This window comes from Amphibalanus amphitrite, unplaced genomic scaffold (assembly GCF_019059575.1).
Source record: "Amphibalanus amphitrite isolate SeventyFive unplaced genomic scaffold, NRLGWU_Aamphi_draft 000370F_arrow, whole genome shotgun sequence".
In the NCBI taxonomy this organism is placed as follows: Eukaryota; Metazoa; Arthropoda; class Thecostraca; order Balanomorpha; family Balanidae; genus Amphibalanus; species Amphibalanus amphitrite.
The window spans coordinates 196700-210949 of record NW_024881864.1 but is presented as its reverse complement, the minus strand read 5'-3'; the positions used below and the strand labels follow the sequence as shown (position 1 = coordinate 210949).

At 52.5% G+C, this 14250-nt stretch overlaps 1 protein-coding gene across 1 annotated transcript; it reads left to right on the top strand.

Moving 5' to 3' along the window:
• The first annotated feature begins 2279 nt into the window (after window positions 1-2279).
• Window positions 2280-3068, top strand: LOC122389748. The gene has a single exon (XM_043382071.1). The coding sequence runs from the start codon at window positions 2280-2282 to the stop codon at window positions 3066-3068; it is 789 nt and encodes a 262-aa protein (XP_043238006.1).
• The last annotated feature ends 11182 nt before the right edge of the window (window positions 3069-14250 follow it).

Here is a 14250-nt window from a genome sequence, read left to right as displayed (position 1 = left end):
TTATTTTCTAGGAGGTAAAAATGACACCATCGGATAGTTTGGAATGTTTTGCACACGATTAGACTGCTTTTTACTCAAAAGAAGAGAAAAAATATTTTGAATTTATGCGTGCTAATTCTGAAAAAGGGCCACTGTGAGTCGTCCGACGCGACGGGGACGGAGCAGGCTTTGTGGTCCGCGGCGACGGCTGCTCGGGTGACCTCTGGATCCGCGGGGTCTGCGGCCTCTCGTCTTCCGTTCCCCCTGTGGCCGCTGGAGTCGGTGTCATGTGACCGTCTCCGTTATGGGCGAGCGGTCGGCGGGTGTCCGGCACGTATGTACAGTAGGTCTATTAAAAAAGTCCCTGTTGTGTTATGGTCCAACCCCCGCACGGCTGCTGGCCGCGCCTGCGCGCGCCCCTGCCGCCGCCACCGCTGGCCGCCCCGGCTACATGCCTGTGAGCGCCTCTGCCGCCGCCAGCTGACTGCGCGCCGAGCGGCAGAGCTGGCGCGGGCGACTAGGCGCGGCGCTCGCCATACTTGTTATCTTTTTGGACACTCTTTCGGCCTGAACGTATCGCAGTATAATAAATCGCGTTTTTCATTGATTGTGTGCTCTTTCACTCAAACGAACCAAAACATAACATGGCGCGGTCGGTTTTGTAATTACGTGACTGAGCAGCTTACAGCGCGATGAAGAAAATTTTGATTCAAGAACTGACGGCGCTGCTGGAGAGGCAGACGGAGAGAGCCGCCGAGGCCGACAAGCGCCTGGAGCGTTTGGAGAGGCTGCTGTACAGAGAGCCCTCCGCCGGGACCGGGACGGGCACGACGGCCGGAGTGTCAGAGTCGGGGGCTGAGCGAGGCGCTGATGGATCCGTTGGACCAGCTGCCGCCGCCCGCCGGACTGTCTGCCTGCCGGCGTCGGCGACTCCGGCCCCGCAAGCGAAGTCGGCCTCGACGTGCAAGGCCCGTGCCGAGTGCAGTGTGCGCGACAGTGAGACAGGAGCGGTGAGCAGGCTGGAGGACTCTGAGTCGACGCTCAGACACGCCGTGACAGTGGGGGCAACGTGGGGTGCCCGTGTCACGTGCCCAGACCTCTGCGGCACCAAGGGACATTTCGTGGCCCACCTGTCGGCCTACAAGAGGGACCGCAGTCGGCCGAGTGTCGCCCATGCCGCCGCCGCCACCAATCGTCAGTTTCTTGAGCGTTGCCCTACCTGTGGCCGTCGCCAGCACGCCGGCGGAGACACGTGTCGCGCCGCTGGCGCCATCTGTCGTGCGTGTGGCGAACCAGGACATTTTGAGGTAGTGTGCCACGAGAGGGCCACCGCCGCGGCCGATCGTCCAGTGGCGACCTCTGCAGTGACGAGAGTACGCGACTCGCCGGTGGTGGCGCCAGTAACGGTAGCCGCCGGCACCGCCGTGTTGCCGCCGCAGGCGGACACGGGCCGCACCGGGAGTACTGCAGCGCAGCCCACAGAGCCGGACGGAGCTACGGACGCCTACGGAGCCTCGCCGCCGCCGGCGGGAGGCATCCCAACTTGGAGCACGGACCGAGTGCACGGAGCCTCGCCGCCGCCGGCGGGAGGCCCATCGGTAGCCACCGGCGCCGCCGTGTCGGTGCCGCCGGCAGACACGGGCCGAGGAGCCGGCCGTACCGCGGCGCAGCCCACCGAGCCGGCTGGCGCGCGCGGAGCCTGCCCGCCGCCGGCGGGAGGCTGGCCGGCGCAGACCATGGAGGCAGCCCCCGGCGTGTCACCGCCGCAGGCGGACACGGACCGCACCGGCCGTACCGCGGCGCAGCCCACCGAGCCGGCTGGCGCGCGCGGAGCCTGCCCGCCGCCGGCGGGAGGCTGGCCGGCACAGACCATGGAGGCAGCCCCCGGCGTGTCACCGCCGCAGGCGGACACGGACCGAGCTGGATGTACCGCGGCGCAGCCTACAGAGCCGGCTGACGCCCACGGAGCTTCGCCGTCGCCGACGGGAAGCCTTCCAACGCGGACCAGCCACGGAAACGAAGCCGCTGGTGACGCCGTGTTGCCGCCGCCGGCGGACACGGGCCAACCCGGGGCCACTGCGGTGCAGCCTGCAGGCCCGGATGCAGCGGCTGTAGCTTACGGAGCCTCGCCGCCGCCGGCGGGAGGCCTACAAACGCTGAGCACGGGCCGAGGCGTAGCTGCCGGCACCGCTGTGTCGTCGCCGCCGGCGGACACCGTCCGGACCGGGTGTACCGCGGCGCAGCCTACCAGGCCGGCTGCAGCTTACGGAGCCTCGCCGCCGCCGGCGGGAGGCCTACCCATGCGGACCAGGGACGGAGGTACAGCCGCCGGCTACGCCGTGTCGCCGCTGCCGGGGGACACCAGCCAAGCCGACTGTTGTGCGGCACAGCCCATCGAGCTGAGTGAGACTACTGATGTCTACGGAGCCTCGCCGCCGCCGGCGGGAGGCATGCCAACTCGAAACACGGATGGAGGCCCAGCCGCCAGCACCGCCGAGTCGCCGCCGCCGGCGGGCACCGGCCAAGCCGGCTGTAGTCATGCGGCGCAGCCTACCGAGCTGGCTGACGCCTACGGAGCCTCGCCGCCGCTGGCGGGAGGCCTGCCAGTACGGAGTGGGGACGGAGACCCGCCCGAACAAATGGTAGCGGCTCACGCCGCCGCGCTCCTCCGTACGCCGCAGGGATGCGTGTCCGCCGGTGACAAGTCCGATCGGCGCGGTGACACGAACCTCGGTGACACCACCCTCCACTCGGTCGAGGTGGTGGATGAGGACCCGCTTCACGCAGCTGCCGTCGCAGCTATGCTCGCTGAGCGGGATACGGAGTGCGACTCGCGTCTGCCGCCGCTCGTGGCCCCGAGTCCAGGGGTGACCAGAGCCGCCGCTGACCGCGACCCGTGGCCGCCACCGACACCGGAGCGACGCCTGCCGCGGACCTCCCCGCGCGACGGCGGGCGCGTCCGCTGCAAGAAGCGCCCGAGACGCCGCGGAAGAGAGCGCAGGCGCCGCCGTTTGCACCGCGCTGCGGTGGCCTTGTGCGCCCGGACCCCGGAGGGTCCGCTGTGGCGCTTTGAAGTGAAGACGATGTGATCGTCTTGGGGGGGAGGTGTTGTGTTATGGTCCAACCCCCGCACGGCTGCTGGCCGCGCCTGCGCGCGCCCCTGCCGCCGCCACCGCTGGCCGCCCCGGCTACATGCCTGTGAGCGCCTCTGCCGCCGCCAGCTGACTGCGCGCCGAGCGGCAGAGCTGGCGCGGGCGACTAGGCGCGGCGCTCGCCATACTTGTTATCTTTTTGGACACTCTTTCGGCCTGAACGTATCGCAGTATAATAAATCGCGTTTTTCATTGATTGTGTGCTCTTTCACTCAAACGAACCAAAACATAACAGTCCCCAGCACCAGTGGGCGCTGCCTTCGCTGAGCCGAACCCCCGTCTGCCTGTCCCATATCGCGCCGGGCTCAGGTCAGGTAGGGTCAGCGGGACCGCTCGGTCCGGCCCGCGGGCGGTGGACGGGCGGCCGGTAACGTTTTCCACCAGCCAGCTGTAGAATTCAACAAACGGGACGGCCACCGCTCAGCGCAGCGAAACCGGTGTTAAAGAATGGCAGTAGATGTTCATGGCCACAATGGTTATGAGATGGTCATTGTTAGCCCGTGCCCCACAGGAATGCCTATAGGGGAGAGTGGGGCAAAGCGGCCACCCTAACGTTTCTAACGATGCCGACGCTTGATTTTTAAACTTGGAAAGATTCTTTCTATACCAATGTGATCCCTATTAAATTGTCTTTTATTCCAACTGCGTTTCATTTCCAAAGGCGTTCACATATGGGAGATATTGACAAAACTTTAAACCTATAGCATATTGGCCACTTTGCCCCATCCCTGAGGCAAAGCGGCCACTGGCGACTTCTCAAGTCCCGATATGAGAAACAGAATAGTTGCCTCATGCACGACTAGGGTATTTGATGGTGACAAGGTTTAAGGGAAGATGGATGTTTACTTTGTTATCTTCCCACCTATTGCTAAACAAAGAAAGAATTTTCTTGGAAAAACATTTAATTGCATAATTTGGTAACTCATGTAACCGAAAAGTGGCCAAGATGAATGCATGACGACACATTTGAATATAAATAATGTTTTTATCCAGATGGAAACAACTTATGGCCAATTGGGGGCTGGCCACTTTGCCCCGGCCGCTTTGCCCCGCGCATACCGTCCGAGACAAAAATATTCCAGCTCAGCTATTAGTGGGGTAAAAAGCATTAAAATTGGTAGAAGGCATGTACGATAACCACGCAATGCATGGACAAAAACGCTTATAAAAATTCCAAACGGTTATGGAATAAAATAACATTTAAAAATTGTAAACATAATTGGTAACCTGGCAAGAAATGCTTTTTCGTGTTTCACAGAACAATGGCGATGGGCCTGAAACCCCGGTCTGGCTCATTCGAACGACCGCAAAGAGAAGTATAATTGGAAATCATAAATTGGAACTGACGCCAGCTGTGGAGTGCTAAAACGATGGATGGCCGCTTTGCCCCGGGTGGCCGCTTTGCCCCACTCTCCCCTACTCTCACGCCCTGTTGGAGGGGAAATGGGGCATCATTCTCATTAGTTCATAACTCAGCTTTGGGCATTTAAGTGGTATTCGAAGTAGCGTCAAAAGTAGCAAAAAGAAGAAAAAATACTTCAGCCAATTTTGGATCGGGTCATAGCCAGAGGTCATGTCACTAGAGGTCATCGATGGTAAAATTTTGCTTAGACAGGGTGCGTTGCGCGCACCGGTGCATTGGGTTTCCAATTTCCATGGATACATCAACAGACTCGGAAGCTCGCAACGCTAGCGTGGAGCCGAATTCATATCAACCGCCGCAACAATGCAGCAGCGCAGCGCAGCGTGCTGCAGCGCGGGGCCGTGAAACACCACCCAGGGCTATCCATGTGTCAGGGCAATCCAACCCACGTGATGGGCTCGGCCCCTGCGGAGCATGAGGTCCAGGACTCCCGCCCAGGCCCCCTGTCTCCCCCGAATTCCTATCATCCTTCTCACTCTGAAATCGACCGAAAGAGCCTAACCTAACACAACAATCAGCTCGTTTACCGCTATGTCTGAATAATATTGTCAGATTTAATGAAGGTCAACGGCTTAGCATGTAAATAACGACAACTGCCACCATCGGTATCATGAGAAAACCAATTGCTTTTCCACAAAGACTTAAAAGTTTTTAGCTTAAAACTTGCATGGAATTAATTTTACCAGCCTCGTGTTCCTCTATCAAAACGCTTCGAATGAATCAAAAGTTTATCTTTAAAGGTCATTTGAAAAAATTTGGCCTATGTGCAAAGACCTGACCTGATCAGAAATGGTCATAATGCATAGCAGGATATTAGATCCGTATCGTGGAATTTTACAAACACTTCAGATGATTTCATAACTTAAGCATGTCTATCAAAAATAATTATTACATGGCTCATATGTAAGCTGGGTGTGTGAACATGCTTACGAGTATGTTGAACGCAACTGATAATGTTCTGTTGGCCACAATTTCTATATTTAATTTATCCTCCCGGATTTCATATTTTTGTTAATGACACCTTGATGATGTCGAAAAAAAACGCTTAGGAGATTTTTAACAGCCTGAGATACATTCAGTAAAAGGAAGGTTCAAGGGTGCTAGATTCCTTCCGTCCTCGCTATCCTCAGGAAAAACCATTCCGCATCGCCCCTAGTCTTCATGCTTCCCTCTCTGGACTGGAGTTCACCCCAACAGCCAACCTGTAGTTGATGTCGGATCCATTCCAGGGCACATAATCTTCTTCGGGTGACCGGTTGGGAGACGGCTGGACCGTCCCGACAGGGCAATCGTCCCACGGGAACAGTCTCGCTTCCAAAGATCACTGTCGCTGGCTCGCACAACCCAATTACTACACCAGAGCATAGTTATGTCATATCTCTGCAAGGGCCTTTTCAGACCGAAAAAGATGGCCCCCAACAAAACAAAAAATTTTCTCATTCAGTATTGTATCTCATCAAGCACCACATGTTTTCAGTGTTTATTATGCGTTCCGTCCAAAAAAGCGCAGTTCAATTTTCTCCCATTGACTTGAGCGATCTCAAAATTGACCCGGCCTTTTTGTCAACAATGTCAAACTTGCAAAGCAAACGTTTCAAATACATATACTGTGGCCCATTAAAATCGCTGAAAGTTCTGAAGCGATCGGTTAGTCGGTGTATTTAGATATGATGAGCACAGGAACTTTCCTTGAGGTAAGGACCGTAAGGTCACTTGACGTGACCTGGTGTTATGACCTTGAATTGAAAGACTTGGGCGGGAAAAATGGGTCATTTGAAATCTTAAAATACTAGATTTTAACAATAATTGCAAACACTATCCCGGCCAAATAGTGCGTGAGAAGGGAGCGATTCCCCGACCCCATGTTTAGCTCCTATAATTGAGCTAGAGCTGCTAGAGCCTCGCGAAAAAAAAAAACGAGCGCTTGCGTCGTTACGTGACGCAGCGACTGGTACCCCATTTTAAAACATCAGTGACCTCTTAGGGCAGGTCAAGGGCCCCAAGGCATTTGATCGGTTTTTGGTAAACAACTAAACGCATTATCGTCATTTCGATACAATCGTGTTTTCTGTTCTCAGACGAGTCGATTTGTATGCTTTTTTGTTTAGGTGAAGCAATTTATAGTAGGATGTTTACCTTAGGTCAATGTCATGTTAGGGCAACGCAGGTCACGAAGCTGTTGAAAGGAGGACAGACATGTTGCATAACATTTGATTCGGCAAGTCTTGCAAAGTCCATTGATGGCTGTCCGGACTGGCTAGCTCATTTTGATCGGGAGTTATTGACGAAGCCCTCCTATGACCCTAGTGACGTCATAAATGACGTCACGAAAGGTGAACAATGCAAAAGTGAAGCATTAGACCTTGCCAAGAATGTATGAAGTGTGCTTGAGGTATAGTTTCAGATCATTTCCGACGCCAAATTTACAGTTTCCATAATTCCCCATTATGCTTATTACGCGACACTGTGCATTGCGGATTGCATCATTTTATAACCGACAACCGTGCAGAGGTTTACTTAAGACGTCATAGATGACCTGACCTGAAAACGTGATTGATGTCAAGTGATCCGGCTTGAATGAAATGTAAGGCATGTCAAATGTGAGCCTTCTGTCATCAGTGTGCTTTGAGCTACCGCAAAAAAAAAATACATGGTGGCGGCATCGGCATGATGCGACCGAAAACAAAGCATTCTTCTCGGCCGGCGACGGTTAAACCTCGCTTCGAATTATTGCAGATAATGATGCGACCGAAAATAAAGCATTTATCTGTGTCTAGAACGGCCGGTGACTTGTTGGACAATATCCCCAATCTTAATTCGCTAGATGGGAATAAAATACTCGGTATGTGATACATATAGTTATACCCCTCGATTTGCCCTCGCTCTAAGTCTATTCTAATCATCACTGTCGCTTTTTTATCAGAGATGATGTCGCCGCTAAACGGGTTGTTTTGTTTGCTTGCTTGGGTTGAATGGTCATTACGGATTATTGAAGGAGTATGATAAAATAGGAATGGGATAAGAGAGGATATGCACTGCAGGTGTTTAATTTAGATCACAAAGGCATCATTTCCGGCATCGTGCAGTCATTATCTTCCCCTCCTCTGCACTGCGGCATCTCTGCGCCCCACACACGGCGTCCTCACTCCACGGCCGGCCGCCGCCAACTGACCCACTCGCCGGGCGCCGCGACCTGACCCGTGTCGCTGCCGCGGTCTGCGCAATAGAGTCGGGGCTGGAATCCGGGGGTTCGGCCGGCCGGCCGCCTCTGGAGCGGGGGACTTTTTTAGTAGACCTACTGTACGGTCGCGTCCGTCGCGTCTGCGGCGGTGTTGTACATAGAATCTTAGGACCGGCGCAGAGGTCAAAAGGCGCTTAACCTCAAATGCCTTCTGACATATCGGGGACAGGGCCCAGGGGCGCAGCCAGAACTCTGGCGAGGGGGGTGAGAGACGTTCGCGATGGGCCCCCTAGCAAAGTGGGCCCCCTCTGAACCAAATTGGGCCCCCCTTCTAATAACGAAAACAGTCGCTGTATTGCCGAATATTCTCGGAAAATCACAAACCCATTTGAATTATCACTGAATATGAATGTCTCATTTTTAAACTTGTTAGTTAAAAAAACTTGTCTCATTTTATCTTAACTAAACTTGTCTCATTTTATCAGGTCAGATCAGATCTGACCTGAACATATCAGGCATGATATCAGCACAATCAGGATTGTGATAGGCCCTTTCAGACCCAGACCAGGCACGGACCCTCCCACACATAGGACGGTCCTCACTCCTCTCATGCCCTGGATGAGCCTTCTGAGGCCTGAACTGGGCCCTCTGAAGTCTGAGACCTGCAATGGCCCCTGTCAGGCCTGAAATGGCCCCTGTCAGGCCTGAAATGGACCCTCTTAGGCCTCAAACAGGTCCTCTAGGGCCTGAAATGGGTCCTCTCAAGCTTGAAACGGGCCCTCTCAGGCCTGAAATGGGCCCTCACATGCCTGAAATAGGCCCTTCCAGGCCTGAAATAGGCCCTCTCAGGCCTGAAATAGGCCCTCTCAGGCCTGAAATGAGTCCTCTCAAGCCTGAAATGAGCCCTCTCGAATCTAAAATGGGCGTTCTCAGACCTGAAATGGGCCCTCTCAGCCCGGAAATGGCCTCTATCATGTCGAAAATGGGCCCTCTCATACCGCAATTGGGTCCTCTCAGGTCTGAAATGGTCCCTCTTAGGCCTGAATGGCCCCTCTCAGGGTTGAAAAGGGCCCCTAGGCCACAAACAGGCATTCTAGGGTCTGAAATGGGCCCTCTTAACCTTGAAATGGACCCTCTCAGGCCTAAGATGGGCCTTCTCAGGTCTGAAATGGCCCCTCTTAGGCCTGAAATGGCCCCTCTCAGGCCTGAAATGGGCCCCCTCAGCTCTGAATGGACCCTCTCAAACTTGAAATGGGCCCCCTCAGCTCTGAATGGGCCCTCTCAGGCCTGAGATGGGCCCTCTCATGCTCTGGAACGGGCCATCTTAGCCCTTGGATTGGTTCCTTCGGGCCTAGGCTATACCCTCTTAAACTTATAATGGGACTATAAATCCTAAAAAGGGGGCCTATCATGCCGGAAAACTGTTTTTCAGTCCTGTAACGGGCCTTCCGAAACCTGAAAAAATCATTTTTTATATGAATAAATTGTTGTCACGCTGCATAACGTTACAGTTCGAATCGACGATGGGCCCCTTGGATGAGAGATGGGGATGAGATCTCACCCCTTGGCTGCGCCACTGATCGGGGACCACTCCCAAGGGCGGATCCAGGGGGGCCAACGGGGCCATGCCCCCCCCCCCCAAGACGGTCAAAGGGGGGCCATACTATGTTTTGGCCCCCCCAAGACATAAGTCAAGAAAGATAAAAAATAAACATTCTCAAGCTTCCTATGCTGAAAAACTGAAATATTGCTTTGATGATGCAGTGACCTTGGGGAAAACGTGAAAAACTCTGCCAACCAGAGTTTGGCAGCCTGATCCGCGCGCAATGAAGCGTTTCATTCGAAACAAAATACGAATCATGGGCAGACCATGGTACGATTAGATGTATCCAATGCATGAGATTACGTCACTAGCTCATGAGGCCTGAGGAGCCAGAGCTGTGGAATAGGATGATGTCATCGGTCAAAACACTCTTGTTTCGAAAGTTGCGCTCACAATTGTTAAAAAAAAGAACTACGTCATTGGTTTATTTTAACCCTCGCTGGCACAGGGTTGATGCAGCCCCCCCCCTAAGGTTTTTCGCAAATAACTCGCGTAAAAAGCGGCCGATCGCGACGAACCTTTCAGTACCCTCGGGTTGATCAACCCTCGCATGTGTGCGGCGTTTTCCAGCTTCTAATGTGTAGGGGGGGGGGGGGTCGGTTGGACCCCCCCTTGCCGTTTGGCCCCTGATCGAGCTAGAGCTTCGCGGAAAAAACGAGCGTGTTGCACGTGACGAGAGGAAGCCGATGATACCTAATTTTAAGGTCTTAGGTCATTGGTTGACCTTCCAGGTCAGGTCAATGACCCAAAGTCGGGAAAATCGGGACCTGTTAGAAAGTCGTAAAGTGTGGCTGCTAAGGGGTTTTTCGGGGTGCTGATCACGAATATCGTGTTAGTTTTGATCACAGATGATGTCTTGAAGCATTTAGACCAGGTCGGGTCAGGTCAGGTCAGGTCAACCAGTAGGCGTCGTGACGGGTATTCGTAGTACGTGTCAACCGCCTCTGACAGCTTCGTAACATGTTACGAAGTCACCAAAACTACTTCGTAAATGTTCAAATGGTTGCTAAATTCGAATTCAGCTCCAAAAACTAGCCTAGAAACATGTAAAACTCGAAAAAGTGACCCGAGGTCACCCGAGGTCACCAAAGGTCAATGACCTGACCTGACCTTCAGGTGACCTTGACACACACGGGAGTAACATCAAATCACATGTTTGAACGTTTGAAACCACGAAAAGCTTGCAAACACGCGGCTAGTGCGAGCCGACATACGCGAAATCGCGATTCCGGCCAAACATGGTCTCGGAAAAGAGGTCACAGGTCAAAGGTCATTTGGGTCAGGGTCATGAAATTTTCAGGGTAGGTGTAAAATTGATCAATACGAGGGTACTGAAAGTTTCGTCGCGATCAGCCGCTTTTTACGCGAGTTATTCGCGAAAAACCATGGGGGGGGTCCATCCGACCCCCCCCCCTACACATGCGAGGGTCAATTTTACACCTACCCCAAAATTTCATGACCCTGACCCAAATGTCCTTTGAACTGTGACCTATCTTTCCAGACAATGTTTGGCCGTAATAGCGATTTGGCGTATGTCATCCCGCATTAGCCGCGCGTTTGCCGTCTTTTCATGGTTTCAAACGTTCATACATGTGATATGATGTTGGTCCTACACATTAGGGTGGGTGTCAAGGACAGGTCAGGTCATTGACCTTTGATGACCTCGGTTCACTTTTTCGAGTTTTACATGTTTCTAGGCTAGGTTTTGGAGCGGAAGTCGAATTTAGCAAACATTTGACTAAATTCATAAAGCAAAACATTTACGAAGTAGTTTTGGTGCCTTCGTAACATGTTACGAAGCTGTCAGAGGCAGCTGACACGTACTACGAACACCCGGCAGGCCCATCTGTAGTAAAGACATCATCTGTAATAAAAAAATAACATGATATTCGTGATCAGCATCCCGAAAACCCCTGAAACAGCCACACTTTACGACGTTCTAACAGGCCCCATTTTTCCCGACTTTTGGGTCATTGACTATGACCTTAAAACCGGGTACCGTTGGCTTCGTCAATTATGGGCCAAACGCGAGGGGGTCGCACTAACCCCCCCTTCCCCTTGGCCCGTCGAAGGACGCAAAATGGCCTGTGCCGGCGAGGGTTAACCCTCACCCATGTAGGGGGGGGGGGGTTGGTGCAACCCCCCTGAGGTTTTTCTTAGCTACACGCCGAACCGTTTCAGATAGCCTGCTCAAATTTTCAGTAGGGGAGAGTGGGGAAAGATGCCCAGGGTTTTACTATGTCATATATTATTCGAAAATGACGATCGGAAAGCAAAAACTTGGAGTTTCAACGGAAGCCGACATCATTTTTCTCCAAAAATATCACACTTCCGTGCCTGAAATATGATAACTTTTTTTGCTATTAAGCATTTTCCTGAAGAAGTGAAAGGGGGCATCTTACCCCACAGGGTGGGAAAGACGCCCCCTGGCGTTGGAGAAGATGCCCCCTGCACTATAAGTGACATAAATGGGCACGTGAATCGCCTGAACGAATCAGTAGTCCCTTCGAGCCTGCAGTAGACACCAAACGTCATCGTAAGGGCCCTCAAAAGTAGTCGTAAGGGGCTTCAGAGGTCATCGTTAGGGCCATCATAGTCCAGCGCAGCCAAACAAGCCTCTGTGGTGGCGTTTGGAGACCACTGTGGGGCCCTTATAGGTCTTCATGATGCTTGAGGGCCCTCGAGCTCATCGTGGGGACCTCAGATGCCAGGGCGGCCCGTGGAGCCAACGTGGGAGCCCTCAAAGGATGTCGTGAGGGGCCCTGGAGCCAATAATGGGGCCCACAGAGGCCGTCGTGAGGGCTCTCAGAGTCAGATGCCGCCCAAAAAGTCGCTGTGTGGGCCGAGAGACCGGCATGGGGAGCACCCGACCGTACTGGACTCCCATTAGTCCCAGATCGGCTTTTGTCTCTCATCACAAGTATGTAATAAATAATTTGACGGGCTGCTTGAAGGACAGCCTACGGATTTAGGGGGGCGTCTCTCCCCATCAGGACAGGGGGCATCCTACCCCAAGGTACCGAAGCAACATTAAATCAGTACAATTTGTTAGCCATAAAACTACATCCTGAAATAAACTGTTTGGGACACAGTACACGCATGTTAATGTATCACGACTATAGCAAGGGACGCAAAAATTATCTACCTTCTTTGATATTTACAATGTTTTGACACCAAAATATGTTTTGAAAGCAGCAAATAAAAAACATGCAATCACCAACCAGCCGTTGCCCAACTGAGCTCCGCAAATTTTTGTGCAGTTAACAAGGCAGGCTTCCGCTTTACGCTAAAAACATTAATTTCCAGGTTCGGTTCTTTGTTTCGCCGCTAGAGGGGGTGGGGCGTCTTTCCCACCCTGGGCATCTTACCCCACTCTCCCCTACCCTATGGGGCATCCTTTGTGCAACTTTTGGTTTTTTTGTCAAGGTCATGTCAGGTCACGGAGTTATGACGTCATAAAGGGAACAACCTCCAGCCAGATTTACGCTAAATTGGAGATTGCTTCACATTGGTATAAATGCCGACTGACCTGACACACTGATGGATTGTTTTAGAATCACAACTGGCTGATTTGACATTAGCACAATGTCCGTTGACATTTTGAAGGTTACTAAAGGTCAAGGTAAGGTCAGTGACCTCGGTTGACCTGTAATGACTTCTTGCACTTGCATGCCTTGTATTTCGGGTATTTTGATGCCCTGAATTCGAGTTTGCTATCCATTTCAGGCATCGTCGGTTGTTTCTTGTAGTTCATTTTGGGTCAGGGTCAGGTCAGTGACGTCACGCACCTGACGTGACCCAATGCACAAATGACCTTGCAGACTTCCGATGCTCCCAACGCATCATTTTTAGAGTTATGACATCGAAATACACACCAAACGATAGAGAATTGATCAAGGATCACGATAGTGAAGGTTTCAAGTCGATATCTCTTACCGTTTTGCCGCAATCGGCGCAGAAATCTGAAAAAGATAGATTTTTCCGAAAATTTGACCTTTGACTGGTCATAAGTAGGTCAAATGTTGACCTAGGACGTCAAAATATACCACCAATCGCGAGATCTTGTTGAGAGCAATCCGTTGGTCTTTTCCGCTAAGCTCTACGACGCTCCATTTTCAAACGCCAGGGGGGGTCGCACCAACCCCCCCCCCCCTGCATGGGCGAAGATGGCAAAACACCGTTTACGGGCGAGGGTTAACATGCAAGAGAAATCGACATGATATCACATTGTTATTCGCATTTATAGGCACGTGTTTTGTATTGTGTACTGGTTGGTTTTAATTGCAAATTTGTTGGAAAATAAGATGCACATTAGGCATGTTTTAAAAAGAAATTGTATTTTCAACGTTTGCCATGGCCAACTGTGTGATTCTTGTCAGAAAGTTCTGAGGAATGATCATAGAAACACTGAGATAATGAACTTCCGCTTGAGAGATTTCAGAAGCTTCTTAATAGCTGAAGCTTCTTCATTAACATTATTAACCAGGAGGGGATTTTCAAAAGTTCAGGAGTGCTTTCTTGTCTCATGTCTGAATGTATATGGATTTAACCCTCGCCCGTATTGGCGTTTTGCCAGCCGCGAACGTAGAGGGAGGGGTTCGTTGGACCCCGCCCCTTGCCGTTTGGCCGCTGATCGAGCTAGAGCTTCGCAGAAAAAAAACGAACGTGCTGCCCGTGACGAGAGGAAGACGATGATACCCACTTTAACCCTATTCCGGGGGAGGGGCCTTTAAGGCCCCCCCCCTTCAGGTTTATCTTGTGCCATTGCCAAACGCCGCAAGACTGAAAGCTCATACTCGGTGACGTTTTCTGAACATTCATTGCGCACATTTTGACAACAAAGAAGTTGCCGGGTCAGGTCAGGTCAGGTCACCAGAGGCGGTTTGGTGACCCCACCTCAGAAAAGTTTGCA